The sequence below is a fragment of the Apteryx mantelli genome, chromosome 2 (genome assembly GCF_036417845.1).
Source record: "Apteryx mantelli isolate bAptMan1 chromosome 2, bAptMan1.hap1, whole genome shotgun sequence".
Classification (NCBI taxonomy): Eukaryota; Metazoa; Chordata; class Aves; order Apterygiformes; family Apterygidae; genus Apteryx; species Apteryx mantelli.
The window spans coordinates 21,137,556-21,160,131 of record NC_089979.1 but is presented as its reverse complement, the minus strand read 5'-3'; the positions used below and the strand labels follow the sequence as shown (position 1 = coordinate 21,160,131).

General features: G+C 37.0%; 1 protein-coding gene across 4 annotated transcripts in view; it reads left to right on the top strand.

Annotated features, from left to right (window-relative positions):
- MMP16 (matrix metallopeptidase 16) overlaps window positions 1-22,576 on the top strand; it is a 202,164-nt gene that overhangs the window by 163,832 nt on the left and 15,756 nt on the right. For all 4 annotated transcript variants that reach the window (XM_067290264.1, XM_013956914.2, XM_013956915.1 and 1 more), the window contains exons 7-9: window positions 4,564-4,702; window positions 12,276-12,426; window positions 17,353-17,468. In XM_067290264.1, the coding sequence (XP_067146365.1) occupies window positions 4,564-4,702; window positions 12,276-12,426; window positions 17,353-17,468 (406 nt within the window). The remainder of the gene's footprint in view (window positions 1-4,563; window positions 4,703-12,275; window positions 12,427-17,352; window positions 17,469-22,576) is intronic.

Genomic DNA, 22,576 nt, shown 5'->3' with positions numbered 1-22,576 from the left:
GTTACAAGAACACACAGTTATGTTTCTTCTAAATATACATTTCTGTTTTCACAAAATGAAAATGGAATGCAAGTCCAATATTTTCTAGTATTTCATTAGTCAGTACTTAGAACACTATAAAGTTGCATTTATACATTTTACTGATGAATAATAGAATAGGGAATAATATTAAAGAAATTGAGGAAGGCCTATAGGCTAGATTCTCAGATAACGTAAACTGGTAGTGCTCCACTGAATTCTCTGAAGTCAAGGAATTTATGCCAAAGCACACTAGAGGATATAGCTTGGTACGAATGCTTGGCATAGCTTGTTAAAGTACAGAGTGATTTCCTGAAAACAAGCAGAAGGATTGTAGAATGGATTTAGTCTACAAGGTGGTTTAACGAACATGGAAAGACAAAAATCTTGGATTAGAGCTTAAAGTCAAAGTGCTGCTGTTGTTGATGAGACATAAAGAGAAAGAAGGTGAATAAATGCTGAACACCGGTGAGCAGCTGTGACTTTTGCAGATTGCTTTCACACAGCACATTGTTAAATTGTCATACACATTTCTGCAGATACTTGTGGATGTTAACAGTTTGTACGTATTCAGGAAGAAATCCCTAGAGCTAATAGTCAATCAAGAGCTAGTAAACCCCAAATTATCATCTTTGGTTCAGGAGTTCCCTGGATCACAATCGGTGGCTGGGAGTGTATATGAGAGAGGTGTCATTACATCTTCACTTTTTAAAAAAAAAATATTTATTGCCTTGTCTTTTAATTTGCTAGGAGATAGGATACAGGCCCAGATGAACCCTCATCTGGCCCTGGGTGGTCATCCTTATGATTTTATGTTCTTTACGTTATGACAATTGATGGGTTGAAACTGAAAATCATAAAGTAAAGGTTGGATGGGATTTATCTCACTTGTATTTAGTCTGCAGTAAAGGTATACTTGCAATGTACAGTTTATACATTGCACACATCTAAACTGGAGCTGCATTTCTAGATTCCCTTTACAATCAATGTAGAGAAGTGAACAACTGAGACAAGTTTATCTTAGAATGCTTCTGTGAAAGACTTTTATTGTGCTATGTTAGATGATTAATTTAAATAGATCTTTACGTTGACATATATATTTGGTCAAATCAATGCCATTCATAACTCACTAAGCACTAATATCTTGATATTTAGAAGTAGTAGTCTCACTTTTTTGTAGAATTAAAAGAATTGTAGAATTAGAGAAGTAGCAATGTACAGATAAAAAAAATAGATCTTGAAAATTCATGGCTTTTCTGAAGAATACCAAAGATAGATAGCATTTTTGCAGGAAACATTTCTAAAATGACTATAGGATTGAGTGGAGACCTTCTTCTATAATCAATGTCAGGTGAAAAGGCATGTGCCAATCAAGGATACATATTTATGCACAATAAAATGATGCTTTTTTTTTTCTTTTTGCCAGCTTTCTCTCTATCACTTATCTCTTGTTGAAAGCTTGTGTATGCCTAGTATTGACATTACCAAATCCATAAATATGTGTAAACTCCATGGGGCTGTGCTGAGTAAGTCAAAACTTCCAGCTTTCCATAATTGTATTATTGTGATAATTTTAATTGTGTAATAGCAGGGAAAATTGTTGGCTTGCTAAGGAATTTGAGCAAAAAGTCGATTAGGATATTCTCACTGTTATCCTACAAAACCCTGATATTGAATGTGAAATACATAATATGAAATACAACTCAATACCAGATCTATAGATTATCATTTTATTGGTCTTTTTATCAAAGTCAGTCAATGCAAATAAGTTCCACAGATCATTAAAGCTGAAACTCACTCAATCGCAAACAGACGATCTTGGTTGACTTTTTTAAAAACGGAAGTCAACAGAATTGATTGACAATTTTACAATGTAGTTTAAGTCTGATCAAAAGAAGACTGTTCCTGTCGTTGGAGCTAGAGAAATCCTTTTCTTGTAACACATTAATGTGATTTATAAGATCTGCTTTAGTGTAGTAGCTGAAAGTCAAAATTTATTAGCCAGCCTCTAATGTTAAAAGCTTTGCCTATAGCAGTGGCGTCGAGACTTTCCTGAGTATGAGGATTATATTGGGAAACTCCTGAAAGCCTGAGCATTTCATTTAGGACCTTTGTTCAGCAAAGTGATTAATTGTGTACTTATGTCCATTCGTATTCTGCTAAGTAGTCAGAACTCATGCAGCTTTAAGTATTTTGCTTACTTTGTACCTACATCTTCGTCAATTTCCTTTAGAGTTGGTGAGTGTTTTATGAGAGCTGCATATGGTCTTTCCTGCAACTAAACTGTTTTTTCTAAGATGTACTTTTGTAGCCAAAATCAGCCAAATAGCATGATATATCCTGCTCTTAGAATGAAGAAAGACAAGGTTGGAAAATTCCATTTTATTAAAGATAGTAAAAAATATCAGAAAGACTGCAGTTTTAAATCATTGCACCTTGCTACTTGTTTCTCTCTCTCTTTTTTTTTTTTTAACTTTAATAACTGATTTCTGAGATATTGTTTGGCTTTTGAGGGTTTTACAGAAATGTGGGGAGGACAAAAACTATTTAGCCTGTTGAGACTTACCGTGACTTATTTATCCCAGAACAACACCTAAGTCATTCTGAGATTGATGACACCTCGAAAATCTGACCTAAAAATCCATTTCAAGAATTTATTACTGTTGCAATGAAAAAGTACTTCCCAATATCTGTTTTGAGAAAATTTTCCCATAATTTTTATTTTCTTAAAGCTCTCTTGTTTTATCTTCATGTTATAAAAAAAAACCCCACAAAACAGAGGTTGACATTATCTGTTCCAGCTTTCAGAACAGATACTTCAATTAGGTCTTCCTAAATACTTGTTTTTCTAAGTTGTATTCCCCTCCTTTTTCCTGTTCTCATTCTGGAGTTTAGTCAATTAATCCTAAAAATTGCTTTGCTGCCCTTCCTTAAATGTTGTAATACATCTTACAGTATAAAGCAATGAAAGCTGAAAATAGTCTAATCAGACAAGGATAGTGCAACTGTAAGTTACAACAGTGTTGCACTAGCAATGACATAGCCAGACATGAAAAAATGTTAGGAGTTAGAATAGAATAGAATAGAATACAATACAATACAGTACAATACAATACAATACAATACAATTTCTAGACAGTCATAACGTTTTCAATACGGTATTTTTCAGGTTGTGTAAGCTATCTGAGCCTTTTTTTTTTTTTTACTAAAGTCCTCCTTAGAAACCTGAGATGGCAAACAGCTCTTTCAATTGTAGACTCATTTATACATATGATTAAGATGTATTTGTGTGTATATTTTGAGCTGTTTTGTATTTGTATGGCTAATACTTTTTCTTGGAGATTTATAAATAGTAGTGTCATTGAAAAGATGAACAATTAAAGAAAGTTATCACAGGTTTGGAAAGATGATGAATACAGTTCATCATAAGCTTGCTCCTACAAAATATTAATTTATTCTCTAAGCTGTGCCAGTTCCCACAAGAGCACAGATCTCTTTTGCTTGGCAAGTTGACCTATAAAGAAAGAAGGCTGAACTGCCATGTAAAACTCCTGTGATAGAGATCTGACAGGATAGCACTTTCTTTATCATTTAAGGGATTTTGTTTTGTTTTATATAATATTATTGCTGTAAATTTTTTTAAATGTTTGTAAAAAGTGAAAATACTTGATTGATTAATCCATTCCTTCATCTCTAAATATTGACAAGGATGAGCTGGAACCGTTGTAGTTATAAGACCTGAAGACGTACCACAAAGGTATCTTTACCTACACCCTCCTAATGTGTCACATACTCATTTCTCAACTTGAACATTCCTCATTCCTCAACAATGCACCTCAGTATTGTTCTCACTTAAAACCACAAAATATCCTATAGGGAGAAGCCATTTTAAATGGCAACAACATAAGAGAAAGTTAGACTTTGAGCTTAACCAGGACACTGGATTTGAAGCCTATAACCAGCTGTGATATTAACCTTTCTGTTTAAATCACTGGTAAAGACTGCAAATCTTCACTACAATAAAACGGCCAGGAAGGTGTAGTTCTTATGGGACTGATGTTGTGGTGTTCCAACTATAGTTACCAGCCCTTCTCTCACTGTTAGTCATCATTGCAGAAAAATGACTTGCAGAACTAACTGATCCTCACAAGCTTATCTGTAATCCTGTCACACAGGGCTCACGCATATGTATAGGGTTCAGCCTGAAAACATTGCAGTCAATCTTCAAATTTTAAGTTGGATTCTGTATTGTAATGGGTTGACAAGGTTATGTCGTCATGTACAGCATGGTGCATGTTCTACAGAAAGTTATCTACGCCGCACAGTTCACATGGATAACATATTCCGACCTTAGGGAACAACTAGTTCTGACACATTTGTAACGTAGGGAGGTGATGTGAATACAAACACCAATGTGGTTATGCAAATAGGTAAAAGTCACGTTCTAAAAACACTAGGATAGGCTGTTCCATATTTCCAAGACAGCAACTGAACATATATAAATGTCTCAAAGTGTAGTAAGAGGCTCATATGTTTGGTTTCCAGGATCAATGGTTTTGGCGCGTGAGAAACAACAGGGTGATGGATGGATACCCCATGCAGATTACCTACTTCTGGAGGGGACTGCCTCCGAGCATTGATGCAGTTTATGAAAACAGTGAGGGGAATTTTGTTTTCTTTAAAGGTAAGAAAGACTAAGGTTTTTTTTACTAAAAGGAAGACTTTGGGTAATACTTTCAGCTGTGATGATGTCCCACTATATAGATACATATTTACACATTTCTTTTTTTGGAACATATTTATTTTTACTAATGATTTGTAAATCCTGTTGCAAATTGTTAGGTAAGTGAAGAGTACATGTTTTCTCATCTTGGTAGCTACAGTTTTAATTTATGATTATACTTCAGAGTATTAGACTATTTGATCTATTTTGTAAAAATTTAGAAGTATAAATAAGAGACATCACAATGCAGTTATCTACTGTGAAATCATTTTCAAAAAATTTTATAGGTGGATCATAGGTGAGCTGGATTAGGAATCGAGAATGAATGAATATATTTTCTTATGGTTCTCTTTGCTTTTATCCCTTGTTACACGTGATATTTTTATGTATTTAAATGACATCTGTGCAGGATGTATCTAACCTCTAACACATTGTAATTATTTCACCTGGAAGTTGTGATGTTAGGAATTTCAGGTGAGAAATGAATTGTTAATAAATATCTTTTTTATGGAAATGTGTTTTATATTTTCAGTAGTATTTTTACTATTTTAAAGAAGCATAAACTCTAGAAAAAAACGTTATGTGGATTGAATTGTTGCTAATCATTCTTTTCAAAGTTTCACTCCAGGCATCAGCTGTTCTTTAAAATTAAAGTTCTTAAAATGAATCTAATTTAGATTTAATGAGAAAATTATCCTGCGTGTTAAATAAATACCCATTTAGCAATGAAATCTCTTCACTGGAGTGAAAACCGTGTAAAATATATTTTGTAGATAGTATTTTGGGGGATAAAGGAGAAATTGAATAGATATTTGTAAAAATATTCAGCTATGTATTTGTGTTGTGAGTGACTCATTTGTTAACTCATTACAAAACGGTAGAAAAAGTGTTTTTAAAGTTGTTATATCAAAAATAAATTCACTTTTACAAGCAGAATCATTAAAAGGGAGATAGAAGTCATATTTCATTCACTATGGAAATGTTATCATCTTGGGAATGCTAAATGCTAAATGTTTAATAACATGCAGAAACATTACATAGTAGTATAATGAAGATGAACGTTATGTTCCACTAATAGAGAAATTGTAGTTTTTCTGTGAATCTTAAGGAAAATTACATTCCATAGAATATATGACATCAGAACAACATAGGCTTTTACTTCTGCTGCCATAAAATAAACTTAATGTCATAAACTTTGGGAATTTGATAAGATCTGGAATCATGATCAAATTACCTCCAAATCCTGATCCCTCTGCTTGATCTTTGGGTCCCTGGGTCATGCAAGAACAGAGAGATCATTCTGTAGATATTCCTTTGCTCTTCTTTGCAACAGAAGGCAAAGGGAAAATCCTGCGCATGCCTCTATAATTCTGGGATCCACTACCTGAGCTTCAGACAGAAACGATCAAGCTTGGTCCTTACACTTACTTTCTTTTCCTTCTCAGTGATCCCAAGATATATGTTTTGTCATTATTCAACTCTTCATCTACTGCTGGCTGACTCCTGTTAGTCTTTACAGGAACAGGTTGATTCAATGGTCTGTAAATTACAAATACGAAAACAGCAGGGTGAGCTGAGTGAAACTTTTATATTTTCTACCTGTGAAATTAAGTAACCAGGATTAATTAAAGCAAACAGAAGGGGCAGGGCCGTGTTCTTGGAAGTCGGAAAATTTTATGGTCTTTTCCCTTCTCCTCACCCCTAATTTATGCTCTCTGATTTCAGACCAGATGATTTTTAAGATGCAGTCAGGATAGATCTTGTGAACCATCCTAGATAGAAATATTCTATTTATGTCTTTAGAAATACACAAATCTTATTTCTTCTCAGCAATCTATGCTATATTTGATTTGTTTCAATCATTGCCTTTCGAGACAGTAAACCTAAAGTTTGAAATAGTTATTTAAATGAGAAATCAAGTTTAGATCTTTACTACTTTTTTATTATTGTTAGTGCTAGGTTTTTCTTCCCTCCATGTGTACAGTTGGATTCGTGGTATTAGTAAAGTTCTGTTCTACAGTAGTAGAAATATAAAATAGCGCAAGTATAAAAATATTTAAAACTAACATTTTGTAAAGAGGAGCTGTGTTATAAAATATAGGCCATATGCAAATGATCTGTGATGGCAGCTCAGGATGGAGTATTTATTTATGTTCCTTTGAAACAATCTTCATAGCTGATGTTTTTGCTACATATGAGAAATGTAGTTATCCCTAACTTATGCTAATAAAACCTTTCTGTCAGGACATTTATACCTATTCAGAACTATTTCCTGTGAATACCTGAGGAGCCTCTGAGATCATACATCATATGTTAGTTGCCTTTGCTCAGTCAAGTTCAGTCACATTCAAGACTGTTGGATCAAATCTCTTCTTCAGTTTTGAAATTTCTTCGGGTTTGATTTTTTTGTTTTGTTGTACCATTTTAACTAGTTCCATATCCTTTTTTTGCAGTAATATTTATTTATACAAGGAAAAACAATTGTAAAAATTCAGTAGCATGCTTGTAGTGCGAGGTGAAAAAGTGATACTTGCGCATTTTGGGTGGCTTGAGATACCTGCCTCCTTGTGCCTCATGATGCTCATAAAGTACACAGCAATCTGGTGGATGGCTGCTTCAAAAAACCGATGTTTACGTTCTTGTTATTATTCACTACTGGTGTCCATGCTAAGTGATAATAAGAAGATGGCACCAGAATGATAAACAGTGTTTTTTTTTAATGAGGAAATGTGAAAAGTAAAAATTATTCTGTGTACCTGTGGGAATTTACATGGTGCTAAAAATGAAATTGTCAAGCCATCTGCGCTGTTGAATGTTATGGCAAACCAAATGTAGCAATAGAAAAGCTGCTGTAAAACTCATACTACCAGTGCCACCATCATAACTTTCAGCCGCACTTATCCCACTGCCTAACAGTTTTATTTTGAAAAATAGATTTACTGTAGTGTCAGATCATGGAGCAGAAAACTGACAGAGTTAAGATGTAGGAGGGGGAGAATGAGAAAAAAAGAAGCATGAATAATAATTTAGGAACACTAGCATGAAGAGACTTGACCCTGGCTTGAAAGTCCAAAGTTAAGAATGAGAACAACAGGAGAAAAAAAAACTCCAAAATGAGATATTAGAAATCTAACTGGTTTCAAATGAATATGGTGCCTAGAAGTTTTGAAAGTTTGGCTCATCACTATAAAACCCACAGTGATTAGATCTTACTGTACTATTTGCTATGCTATATCCAGCACAGGTCCTGTACAACACACACATAATTATGTGACATGAACAAAAAACTTGGTTGCTGACAACCTAGGAGCACAACTATTCAGCATTTTGAATATATAAAGGAGGAACTATAGATGATAAAGACTGCATAATTGTTTGTAATAGTCAGTACGTAATTACATAGTCTGAACACTATCTGGAATTAAATATTCAATATTTTAAGAGAAGCATATATACACAATACTGATATCCTTTATTTCTAGCAAATTTTTAGAATGTCAATGGTAGAAATTGAGAGTCTTCAAATACTTGCAGTCACAGTTCATCCTTCTTGATTGTTTCCCTACAGTGATGATATTTAACAAAGCACTCTTGCAAAAAGTAAGACATTCTGACTTTTTTACCACTTGCTTCATTCTCAGCTTGTGACTTTACCATTCTGCTTGTTGTTATATTAGATCTTACATCGGGAATAAATGCAGAGAGATGAAACACTCTGGAGGTTGGCCAGACTTCATGAAACATGGAGCTTTACTAAGCTCTGTGAGAATAACAAATCTACTAACCAGACCTTAAAAACAACTTTTTCAAATAAACACAGTGCTTATTGCTGCTGAGGACATAGGTTAGGACTCTGAACAAGCATTAGGTATCTATAAGAAGGATCAAGCTATTATTATTCTAGTGTTGTCATATATTCTTTCCTTATTTTCATTATAATCACAATTAATGAATTATATTGATTGACTAATAACTTACTAGTGGAAGTGGATTATGAGCTAAATGAAAGCATACTGACTTAACCATCCTTTTCCATAGCTTTTAAGATACATGCATTTAAAACTGATTTGCAGCTTCAACTCCTCCTAATATTTGTTTCTGAGTCTGAAAGCTTCTCATTCTTGCTGAGAATTTTCTGAAACCCTTCTCTGATCAACAGCCACTCACTTCCCTCCAGCTGAGGAACAGAAGCTAAACTGAAAAAACAAACAAACAAAAAACCCCAAAGTAAAAACTGGCAGCCAGATGGAACATTTGGAATTTTTATATACAGTCCTTCCCATTAAAAATCAACATAGTTGTAGCAGACTAAACATATCTTCAAATGCAAGTGTTTAATACACTTTCCTCTATTTAGAATCAAAGAAGTCTTGCCTACATATGTTAAAGCTCTCAATGCCCTACTGTCTCAATAAAATGCAGATAAATTTGCTTTTCTCTGTTTACCTGAAAAAGAATTTGCTTTACAGTAAGAAACTGTGTTAAGAAGGATTTAGCTTCTCACTTCAGTCTTGGGCTCCCACATCTACACCTTCTTTTCCTGTGTGCCCCTAGTACATATGCACTGTGTCTGCATATGTAACGAATACCTGGCTCAGTGATGCTGTCACTTATAATGTTGCGTGCTCATCTCCTGTTTATTTTGGTATGACCTGATCTTGTTAATAGCAGAATTTGACTCATTGGGTATGGCTGATAATGATCAATTCTTAACAATTGCCTTTGCTTTTATTCCTTGCGAGGCACATAAAAAGGTAATGGTATTACATACATCACAGCATATGCCTCTCAGTGCTGTGCAACAGCTGTCATTTTGAATGATCTTCTGAAACAGAAATGAGCTGGCTCAGTATCATTCACTGGATGCCATCTGTTGTTCACACCATAAGTACCAACTAGTAAGGTCCAAAACTCATGATTCCTTCTCTTATCATTGCATTTGAAACTGCCATTACCGTCTGAAGCATTCTGTCCCTGGTCATGTGAATCAGCAGAAGGATAAGCCATGTGAGAGGAGGAACAAAGAAAGACTGAAAATGAAGACCCTGGCAATGATCAGACCTTATAAGTGAATTTTGTAGGGAATCACAGTAAAGGTGAAAGTCAGGTTAGCACTGGCCTTGATCCAAGGTCAGCACAGACCTTAATTTTTCATGACTGCCTTTCATGGATCCATGTCCCTTTTATTTTCACTATTTCAAATGACTCTCTACATACACGTTCTTTGAACCTTTTCTCCCTTCAACTGGCCAGGGGGGAGAAGATGGATCTGTCAAGCAAATTGTAGAGTCTATGTTTGGAAGTGGGTGACAAGCAGCTGCAAAGCAGCTGATAAGATTTGCTCTGGAAACCCAGCATGGGAGGGATTGAAACTATATCCCCTCACCTAATTAAAATTATGATAAAACAAAAGCATGCTTTAAATTGCTATAGTACAAACAGGGAGATTAAAAGAAAAAAACAAATTCCTTCAAAAAATGTTTAGTACCTCTGAGGGATAGCTAAAATATAAAACTAACAGCAAAACAGCTCTCTGGATTTTCCATCCTGGTGACTCTGGCATACATCTGATCCTAGACCTTTGGGTGAAACTACATTTTTTTATAAAATATTTATACAACACAGTGCCTTATCCTCCTAAGTGTGTGCGTATAACAGCCTGCTTAGCCTTACATTTAAATACAGTGACCAACATGAACAGCCATGATTTTCTCCCTCATACAGTATTAGGATCTCTGTCTAAGCACGTTCGAGCAAATACAGTTTCAAACTTTTCCACTACTATTTTAACTATCATATCATAAATAACACTGGATGGACCAAAATGCAAGATCCAGTAGGCCTTGTATATATATATATATATATTTGTTCACTGACCTTCTTTAGACCTTCCTGTGATGTAACACTATCTTCCTTTGCAGTGTTATTACTACTAACAATAGCAATGCTCTTTAGAAACATAGATGAAGATAGTGCTTTGAAGAGAAGATAAACACATGGTTCCTATACATTGGAGCTTATAGTCTAGGTTAGAAAGAACATCACTGTGGTCTAGATGACATAACGCAGAGAAGGCAACCTCAAACCAAGGTCTTCAGAGAAGTACTAAGGTACAAATTATGCTCCCCTTTCTCTAATTCTAGGAGACGTATGAGGATCTCTGTTGCCTTTTTTTCAGTTGAAGCTGACTGTATTTAAGAGAGAAGTCTTTCCTGAAGAGAATCAGGTAGAAGTGCATTTTGAAGAAATATTAGAAGGAAACAAAAACATAAAATGAAGGAGATGATAGATAGTTGCAGGAATATAGGGGAGCATACACAAAATGTTGAAAAGACCCTGGGAGAGAACAAGAAAGGAGTCCGAAGGAAAACAGAATGACTGGGGGAAAGAGATGAAATGCTTAATAAGAGATAAGGAGCCAGGTGAGATTATCCGTGGAAGTGTTCAGTGAGGAAGAAGAGGCTGGCTAGGAAGCTAGAGCAAACTAAACAGGGGAAACTGGAGTTGTGGGCTGGTGAGGTAAACTGTCCTGTCATGAAAGAGAGCACAGGAAACATCCTTACGAAAAGCAGGTACAGGGAAGGCTATGCTACAAAAACACTGGTGCAATTGCTGCTATGCATGTAGGCATACATACCCCTATATAGAAAATATGTTCAGCTAGGCTGAATGTAACTGCAAAAGTAGGGATTCAGTCACTGAGCATTGTTGTGCAGGATGCACGGAGCTACTATTGGTATCTAAGACAGTTTAGGTAATCTGAGGTTTGTGTAGACATTTGCACCCAGCTAAGGTCACACAACTACCTTGTATTATCAGCATGTGCTAAGACAAATAGGTGCTTTTGAATGATCCCCCACCCATACCCAAAGGTTAAATCTTATTTCCACTGGTACTAAAGGCAACTCCATCATTAAGGATTAGCATAAGGTTTTCACCTGTGGTTCTTTAAAACCTCAGTTTACTGTGTTTAGGCCACACTCAAGGAAAAAAGTGATATGAAAAAAATATTTTAAGTTCTACAATATTTTCAGAATGAACTTGTACATCCTGTGTAAGTAATTTAACTTCTTCAGGAGAATGAGAGTACAGAGTAATAAGAGTATATAGTCTGCATGAGGATAGGAATTTCCACTTTTTTATTTATGTTACCCCATTATATCTTAAATTCACTTTTCTTCCTCTGTGAAAAGTAAATCTGTTATGTAGCATTGCTATAAATGGATTGCATTACCATCCACAGACCTCCTTGAGATGACTTCATTCTTCACTCTGGGTTTGATCCCTATATGGGTGGTATGAAAATACTCTGTGGTCCTATTGAATGAAAGGTGCTTTATAAATGCAAGGTATATGTGAGAGATATTTCACTTTATTTTGCATTCTCTGCAGTAATAGGACATTTTTCATTTTGATGTGATTAGCAGAATCAGACTCCCTCTGGGAGTCTTTCTTATTTCTTTATTTCTAATTTTAATACTGAGAGTTCTGAAGACTAACACACACGTGTATGTGTATATATGCTTTTGTACAGGTAACAAGTTCTGGGTCTTCAAGGACACTACTCTCCAGCCAGGGTATCCTCATGATTTGATAACACTTGGAAGCGGAATTCCTTCCCATGGTATTGATTCAGCAATTTGGTGGGAGGACGTTGGGAAAACCTACTTCTTCAAAGGAGATAGGTTGGTATAGGAATTCTGGAAGCAATTTGGTGGATATCAACAAAAGCACGTGAATCATTTTCTCTATTTTGGAAAAGAAGAAGTCAATCCATTTAAACATCTCAGTGTTTTCTGTGAATGTAATTATTTCCTCCTGCGTAGACGGCCATATTCCTGTTTTCACATTTCTTATAACATATATTGTATTTGTGCAAATATACTGAAATGAGGTGTCCCTTTTTAGTGGAAAGGTTATAACTCAGGAGTCGACAGGCAAGCAACAGTTTTTAAACTTAAGTATTCAAAGTAATGTAGTTATCTTACACTTTCATTTTATTTGAGTAGATCCCTGGTCTTCAGTCTTATGTACAGTCTTGTCTTTTCCTTTTTATCCTCATTTCTAAACCCTAGCACATAAGCAGGCAAAGCATGATCCAAACCTTTTTAAGGTCAATGGAAATGGCTTTTCTGCTACTGTTTAGAATGAGGTCTGAAAGGGAAATGGTATCTAAAACAGGAAGCTAGAGAACTATTTGAGCAGTTTACAATCTGATCCCTAGGAATTATTTTTAAATAAAGTGTACAGTTCCCTTCAGAAGGGACACTTATCTGTATGATTAATAAAGCATGGAAGAAAAATGGTAAAATCTGAGTTCTGTTCCAACCCTGAAAAAGACTTGTAGTAGTCACTTAGTGTCTCTGTGTCTTCGTTTCCCCATCTGTAAAAATGAGGGAAAGAATATTTGTCTGCTTTATAGAGATGTCAAGAGAATTCATTGGTTTATGAAGCCCTGCGAGGATTGTACAGGTATTCAGGATGTTATTATATTTGTTGATTGATGAATGATTGTGCAAATTCTGAGTGCTCAGAGACAAATTATTCTTTATTATTGTAATATTTCTATTAGTATTATGAGAAGTATGATTACTACTGTTTTTACTGTACTTAGGAGTCTGAGACACTAAAAGTATTCTTAGATCTCTTAATAATGAATTTAATAGACTATACTTAACACACTACTGTTGATTATTTTTTAACAGTACTGTAAGAATGCATTACAGATCGCCACAACCAGTTTTAGTATTGTAGCTTTTTAAAAAATTTCTCCAACACTCTTGGTGAGGAAAGTAGATAACTAAGTAAAAAAATTGTGGTGTTTGAAAGCTAGGTATCATTTCAAGCAATCGGTCTCCATTGTTGCCAGTTGTAAAATTTGCTTCCTGTGGTTGAGAAGATTTTTTTTCATAAGTTCATTCCCCAATAATAATTTTTCACCTTCATGTTCCTGGGAAAATATGTACAGTATGAATATTATGGGACCTGTACTTTCCTTAGGCTTGATTCAGCAGTGTCCTGTATTTCCATGCACAGACAATTACTTATAGCCAAAGCCGTCCTAAAATAATAGTGGCAATAACAGAAAACAAGAAGAACTATCAGAGAAAATGTCTATTGATAGAGAAGTTGCTACTTAGAGCTAACAAGCATAATGAAACTCAGAAGGACATAAATGCAATGCAGTATGTAAGAAGATCGAAGAACATGAACCTTACAGAGATAATTGTTCTATTACAGTATACTGACCACCAGTGGGAATAATACCACTAAACTTCTCATGAATATTGTTTACATCACAGTTTGCTGTTAATGTAGAGTTAGAGTTGAATTTTACTGCTTGTTTTAGTTGTTTGTGTAAGTCTACTATAGGGGTGCATTTTTTCCTGAGAAGGTATAATATAAATGTAACTTCTGAGTGGCAGAAGGTAGCAAAGAAAGGGAATCAAAAAATTATGCCAGTGTCAAAATAGGAAAGTGTGTTTCTCCTTATATAACTCAAGGACTTATTTTGTATTAACTGTAGTAAAAGAGCTCCAGGGCAGAATCTAGACATAGTTAAATATCCTAGAACAGTGGTATAAATAAGAAGTAGTTAGAGCAAAACAATACAAGGTTTCAAATATCATCTATAAAATGAATAATCACAATAAAATGATTTTAAAGTCCAAAAATAAATGATATTCTAATAATCATATGTCTAAAGCAACCCATGTACCTTATTATTAACATTTGAAATGATCCATTTAAACACTAGTTTTTCCCAATAACTGTATAAAAACAAAAGAGGAGACAGAAGACCACAGAGAAAACATTTTGCACTCTATCATTTTTCTCTTACCAGAATTCAGTAGCTTAGGACAAGATGATGACAGGCTTGCTGCACTTCTTGACACATGGCCTTGTTCGTGCCCCTGTCTGGCATAAGCAACTTTTTCTTTTCTTTTCTTTTTTTTTTTTGGGGGGGGGGGGGCTCTTTAGAGCTTAAATTAGCTTTTTTTTTTTCCAGAAAACTTAGTCATCCAGTGGTTCAGAGTATTGCTAAGTAAACAGGATTAGATACAGGAAAGAACACATTTTAGCAAATATTTTCCAAATTATCTTTCTCCAAAGCCACAGCGTACATTTTCATTTATTTTACCTCTATTAACTTATCAGTCTCTGGTATGTCGTATAGTTCATATAATGGGTAAAGCTCAAAGCACGCAAATCATCATTGGGAAGTCTGCTTGAGAACATGTGGCATGCTGAGGAGAACTGGGTCCAGGCTTTTCCTTACCCTCTAGTCATGCTCATTATCCCAGCACAGATTGCAAAGAGATGGTGTCCTGGTTAGTCCTTACATACTAGGGCTTCTCATCAATGCAGAAAACACAATTTCAAAGCTTTTGAGTGCACACTGGGTGTGTCCCCAAATACACTGGTAATTAAAGACAAAATATATTTTTGAAAGTCCTATAGGACTGCCTATTTCCAGTGCATACACTAGTGGAAAATACAGACGTTAGTAAAAAGAAGGATCTCAAGAAATGTGAAAAATTTGGAGTAGAGGAAGGGAAAATGAGGAGAGGAAGTATAAAGGAAAAAACAGCGGGTGCTGGTAAAGAGGGCTGGAGGGAAAAGTAAGATAGCTGAGGAAAAAGAAATGGAGTTGCAGTTAGAAAATAGGAAATAGAATATTAAGCTCAGAAAAGAGTAAGAATAAACAGAGAGAGAAACAGAGAGAACAGGCAAATGTGAAAAGAGAAAATACAAACTAAGACTGAAGAAATGGAGAGTCAAAAGATGTGGAAGGACTAGCTGTGATAATACTGATTTCAGAAGTTTGTTTACTATTTCTATATGTTGCTTTTTTTCTCCATATAAATTCTGAAAGATGTTCCATTTCAGAATGAGGAACATGGCTTGGATGACCAGTGCATATGTAACTAGATTAATAAATCAGGCTATAAAAATAATTTATGCATATGAAAGAAAAAAAAAAGCAAGTATTTTTTAATGTCACTTACTACCAACTCTTAAGCCACTTGAAATCTGACACCTTTTACTTTCACTGGCAGTTGAAAGCCAGAGAAATGCCTCACAGGGAGAGATATGGAGGAGTTTAGTCCATTTAGTTTTTCAAAAAGGAGATCAAGAGGTGACTTGATTAGAGTGTCCAAGTACCTTCACAGGGACAAAATATCATCCACTTAAGGACTCTTTAGTATATCAGGAATGATCATAACAAGGATGTCTAGAAGCTGGAGTCAAACAAATTCAAATCAGAAATAGGGTCAAGTTCTTAGCAGTGGCCACATTCTCAATGAAAATGATAAATTCTCAATCTCTTCATGTATTGAAATGGAGAGTGGCTGGTTTTTTAGACGATTTTTCACATATGTAAAATTGAGTTCTAAAGACAATTCTCCAAGAAAACTTTGCACTTCTTTATTAATAGAGTCTGTTCTAAAGGTTTTCTTAAAATCATTCTACAAAATGGAATAATAATGCTATATATGACCTCTCAAAAATATGTATAGGAAGTTTCTCTCCATTACATTTTATTGAACTTCTCTGAAGCAAATTTGCTTCATAAGTACAGTGTTCACAAACATTTACAAACCCTGTACCACAGTGAGCATATATAGAATATCACTGTATTTCCTTAACAGCCACAAGAATGCACAAAAGCGGTTGTTCTAACAGTTCACAGGTGGATATATTTGATTTTTCTCATAAGCAGCAACTATTCAATATTAGGGAGCAGCTATTCAGAAATGGAGATCATGCAGCAAACATTAATGCTTATTTATTTTAATCAGAGTAAACATAAAATAAGTAATTAAAAATTATCCACTAAATTAGTGGAGCCAATCAAAATATGAAATGACCAGCCCAAATATATTATATCAGTATACATACAGAGATATAGTATGATAATATTAGGAACCACACAGCTTATAACAAGGTACGCACAGCAGTTTAGCCAGCTGCATAAGCACACAAAGAAAGTATTAATATTTGCTGTAAATGTAAATAAAGTCAGTTATTTATTTATAATTCTCACAAGTTCAGGTTGCCTAGAATTTGCATGTTGAGGCTTTTTAAACTGGAGAAGGGCTGGCTGGTAAAGAGGCACAAAAGCACAGAAGAATTTTGTATTACATCATACCTGTTTAATGATAATGAAATGAAAGGCTACTGTAATGCATAAACATAAGGAATCAAGTTAAGTGTCTGAGAGTATTTTGACTTGAATTTATTGTTATTTTTGTGATTAAAATGTTAGCTAAAACATTTGTATACCTTTTCTGCATATATTGTGTCTCTGTGTTGCTGTGCAGAAGCCTTAGGAATCAGAATAGCTCTGATTATAACTAAGATGAATGCCAGTTTAGTTGTCAAAGTGGAAAAATCTTTGATCTTCTTTGTGCTTACATGAAAGAGTTGTTCAGTCAGGATATAGATTTAATTTATCTGTTATCTGGTAGTCTCTCCAAGGGAAAGAAGTCAAGTATTGCCATTTGTGACCACTGCATGTAGCTAATGTTAGAAGGAAAAAAATGTAGTTTACTCATCTGCTATGTTAAAAATGCTTTTTCTTATTTTTTGTCTTAAAAAAACATCAGGTACTGGAGGTACAGTGAAGAAATGAGATCCATGGACCCTGGTTATCCCAAACCAATCACAATCTGGAAAGGTATCCCAGAATCTCCTCAAGGAGCCTTTGTCCACAAAGAAAATGGTATGCAAACACATTCCAGTTTTAATGATTTGCAAACACCCTTTATGTAAGACAGAGCAGTATAGGGATGAGGTTAAGCAGTGGATGAATTCTTGTTTTATGAACAGAGGAAATATTTCCTGCTGTAGAGTTCACAGTTGCGAATATGGAAATGTTTGTTTGGCTGTACCATTTAACACAAAGAAAGACACAATCTTTGAGATTTAGTATAATAAACCTTAATTTACATTGTTTTTTTTTCTTAATTTTCCTCATTATTTTTGTTCTCTGTTGGATTGCAGTCCTTCTTAAAACAAGCTCCCTACCCAGACTGTATCTCTATTTGAATTGCCAAGGTGTTGGCTGTTAATGCAGCTTTGAAGCTATTATCTTCCTTCTCAACTACTAGAACAGGGAAGCAAGACGTTTGATTATCTAAGCAGAAATATCCTTGAGAATCTATGTAAACCAAAGATGCCATAAATCCATGATGCAGAAATGCAGATCACAGGGATTTTAGCATGCAGTTATATTTTCTGGACCAAGATGGATCATCACACACAGCAGCCTAGGATCTCGGCAGGCCACACCTCCAAACGAATGAGAGTAACCCAAACTCCTCTCTTTTAGGTGAATTAAATACTACCCAGGGCTGCTGGCAGGCTACCAGCAGAGCCCTCAGTTGCACAGAGTTTAGCTCTCCTTGATGCAGATGAACATATGAAATTGCCACCACTTTTAATTTTTGGAAGAATTTTGTATGGCATGTACGACTGATTTATTAGTAGGTTTGGGGTTTGTTGCACTCGCCTCACAGACAGCACACATATATATTGCCATATTATTTTAATTTCTGTTTAATAGGTAGATAAAAAAGCCTTATTTCATTGTATAGACCTTGAATAATCTCCTGTTTCAACCTCTAACTCAATTAACTAATTTAGCATGCATGTGTATTTTTTTCAGAAAAATGTTTAATTATTTCCTTGCTTTGTACCTTTTTCATCCCGAAGCAGAAGCCCTCTCTGGATTCTGGCATTTTGGCTAGAGTGTGGGTTTTTTGGTGTTATTTTTGGTTTGTTTTGTTTTGTTGTTAACAGGAAAATAGGTCAGGCAAGATGTCGTTCTGCATATATCACACTCAATAGCTGACTGTTGTTTATAAATATGCACATATTTGTGGAAGGGAGAAAAAACATTATGTTTACACACATATACATAATGGATATAACCTCTGCTATCTTTCCTTCATTGTTTTTTAGGCACATTTCTGAAGACTTACATTCAAACAATATTTGACATATATATATATATATATATATATATATATATATATAAAATTTATTTTCTTGTCTTGATTGGATTCCTCATAATAAGGTGTCAGTACTGAGCTCAGGTACCTGTATCTCTCATTACCCATGAAAATTATCTTACTAACGCTCAGACCAGCGGGTCTGAAACTACTGCAGGAAGGGAACACTTGTTCCTAAGGCAGAAAAGACTTGGTTATATTGAACCCATTTCTCCTCTTTTTTCTTTTTTCCCCACTAACTTTAACAGTCTTTCTAAGAGTCTTCAAATGAGGAGGGTGGTAAACCTTGATATCAGATCAGGGAGGAGGTGGAAGGAAAGGAGGGCACTGCCGGGCCTCTCAGGGAGCTACCAGGGCCCCGGGGGCAGAAAGGAGGACTGAGAATGACACTATAATGTTCCCAGGAAGAACACTAAGACATTTCCCTTGGAATCATGAAAATAGACCTGTCTTAAGAAACAGTTCACATCTCCACTGCTGTTTGTATGGGGAGAGAAAGAAACAGAAGTAGATACAAACAAGTACCACAGCTTACTTGGAAAGAATTTGGTTGTATTTTGCCTCAAACCATTTTCCTTTCTTTGGGCAGAAACAGAGCTGACATGAAGTTTTACTGCATAGCTTTGCAGGAGACCATTTAAAAGCATGTCTTCCAGTTAAACTAAATCATTTTAAAGAATACTTTTTTTCTTCCCTTGCCTTTTTATTTTGTAAACCATGCAAATTAACACCTGCATGAAGCCTGCTCATAGATGATATGGGTTTCTTTCACTACCCACAAACATTTGGATAAGTAAGAGGCTAAGGAAAGATGAGAAAAAACAATTTGCTGCTATTGCCAGCATCCTGACTCGTTCGGTGTCCCAGAAGCTGAGTAAGACACACATAACACCTTGGAAACTCAGTCTCGGAAACTTGGAAACTTTCCGCGATGTAGTCTGGTTTCTAGCACTCTGGCAGGAGCTCTTAGGAGGCAGCAAAGAAGAAATTTCCTTTCTGTTGCTTTGTGCAGTCTGAGGTGACATGGATATCTCCAGTTCACAGGTGTCTTTCTGCCTTGAGAGCAGCTTAGAAAGTCTCATCCCCACCCAAAAATTCTGCTGAAGTGAGGGGACCGCAGGGCAATTTTAGGGAGAAGAAAGAGAAAAGGTTGTCTGTGTGATTAGCCCATTGAGCTTTTTTGCCTCAGGCATGCTACCATTCCTAGGGTGAGTTGCTGTTTGCTGCCTTGGCTGCAGTGACCATGAGATGGTGGAGTTCAGGATCCTGCGAGGAGGCAGCAGGGCACCAAGTAGGATCGCAACCCTGGACTTCAGGAGAGCAAACTTTGTCCTCTTCAGGGACCTACTTGGAGGAATCCCATGGGTGAGGGCCCTGGAAGGAAGGAGTGTTCAAGAGAGTTGGTTAATATTCAAACATCACTTCCTCCAGGCTCAAGAGCGGTGCATCCCTATGAGTAGGAAGTCAAGCAAAGGAGGCAGGAGACCTGCATGGATGAGCAAGGAGCTCCTGGCAAAACTCAACCAGAAGAAGGAAGTATACAGAAAGTGGAAAGGGGGACAGGCCACTTGGGAGGAATATAGGAATGTTGTCAGAGTATGCAGGGATGCGACGAGGAAGGCTAAGGCCCGTTTGGAATTAAATCTGGCTAGAGATGTCAAGGACAACAAGAAGGGCTTCTTCAAATACATCAGCAGCAAGAGGAAGACTAGGGAAAATGTGGGCCCTTTGCTGAATGGGGTGGGTGCCCTGGTGACGAAGGACGCAGAGAAGGCAGAGTTACTGAATGCCTTCTTTGCTTCAGTCTTTACTGCTCAGGCCAGCCCTCAGGAACCCCAGACCCTGGAGGCAAGAGAGAAAGTCTGGAGAGAGGAAGACTTTCCCTTGGTGGAGGAGGAGTGGGTTAGAGATCATTTAAGCAAACTTGACACCCACAAATCCATGGGCCCTGATGGGATGCACCCACGAGTGCTGAGGGAGCTGGCGGACATTATTGCTAAGCCACTCTCCATCATCTTTGAAAGGTCATGGAGGACAGGAGAGGTGCCTGAGGACTGGAAGAAAGCCAATGTCACCCCAGTCTTCAAAAAGGGCAAGAAGGAGGACCCAGGGAACTACAGGCCAGTCAGCCTCACCTCCATCCCTGGAAAGGTGATGGAGCAGCTCATCCTGGAGGCCATCTCCACGCATGTGGAGGAAAAGAAGGTGATCAGGAGTAGTCAGCATGGCTTCACCAAGGGGAAATCATGCCTAACCAATCTGATAGCCTTCTAGGATGGAATGACTGGCTGGGTAGATGAGGGGAGAGCAGTGGATGTTGTCTACCTAGACTTCAGCAAGGCTTTTGACACTGTCTCCCATAGCATCCTCATAGACAAGCTCAGGAAGTGTGGGCTAGATGAGTGGACAGTGAGGTGGATTGAGAACTGGCTGAATGGCAGAGCTCAGAGAGTTGTGCTCAGTGGCACAGAGTCTAGTTGGAGGCCTGTAGCTAGCGGTGTCCCCCAGGGGTCAGTCCTGGGTCCAGTCTTGTTCAACTTCTTCATCAATGACCTGGATGAAGGGACAGAGTGCACCCTCAGCAAGTTTGCTGACGATACAAAACTGGGAGGAGTGGCCGATACCCCAGAGGGCTGTGCTGCCATTCAGAGAGACCTGGACAGGCTGGAGAGGTGGGCAGAGAGGAACCTCATGAAGTTCAACAAAGGGAAGTGCAGGGTCCTGCACCTGGGGAGGAATAACCCCATGCACCAGGACAGGTTGGGGGTTGACCTGCTGGAAAGCAGCTCTGCTGAGAAGGACCTGGGAGTGCTGGTGGACACCAAGTTAAGTATGAGGCAGCAATGTGCCCTTGTGGCCAAGAAGGCCAATGGTATCCTGGGCTGCATCAGAAAGAGTGTTGCCAGCAGGTCGAGGGAGGTGATTCTCCCCCTCTACTCAGCCCTGGTGAGGCCACATCTGGAGTACTGCGTCCAGTTCTGGGCTCCCCAGTACAAGAGGGATGTGGCACTACTGGAGCAAGTCCAGCGAAGGGCCACAAAGATGATTAGGGGACTGGAGCATCTCTCTTATGAGGAAAGGCTGAGAGAGCTTGGCCTGTTTAGCTTGGAGAAGAGAAGGCTGAGAGGAGATCTTATCAATGTGTACAAGTATCTGAAGGGAGGGTGTCGAGAGGATGGGGCCAGACTCTTTTCAGTGGTGCCGAGCGACAGGACGCGAGGCAATGGGCACAAACTGAAACACAGACACTTCCATCTTAACATGAGGAAAAACTTTTTCACTCTGAGGGTGACAGAGCACTGGCACAGGTTGCCCAGAGAGGTGGTGGAGTCTCCTTCTCTGGAGATATTCAAAACCCACCTGGACGTGATCCTGTGCAATGTGCTCTAGGTGACCCTGCTTGAGCAGGGGGGTTGGACTAGATGATCTCCAGAGGTCCCTTCCAACCTCAGTGATTCTGTGATTCTGTGATTCTGTGATTCTTTTCTTTTTTTCCCAACTAGTATTATACCTTTTTCTAGATACACTGACACATTCTTTGCCAATAAAACTGCAAGGGATTAAAGAAAGGAAAATAGTGGCCATTCAGTAGCTAGGAAGGCAATTAGAATTACATAAATAGCTAATGTAGAAGAATGTTCAAATATTCTAAATATTCTGAAACATGCAGCACTAGGCTATGAAGACTTTTGTACATAGTTTGAGCTGGAAAAGAAATACACTAACAAGTCCTTTTTGGAGACTCTAACAGCTGTTTGAATAGTGATTATTAATATTGTCTCCACATAGCCAGTTACTGATCTTTTTGGGAAGCATT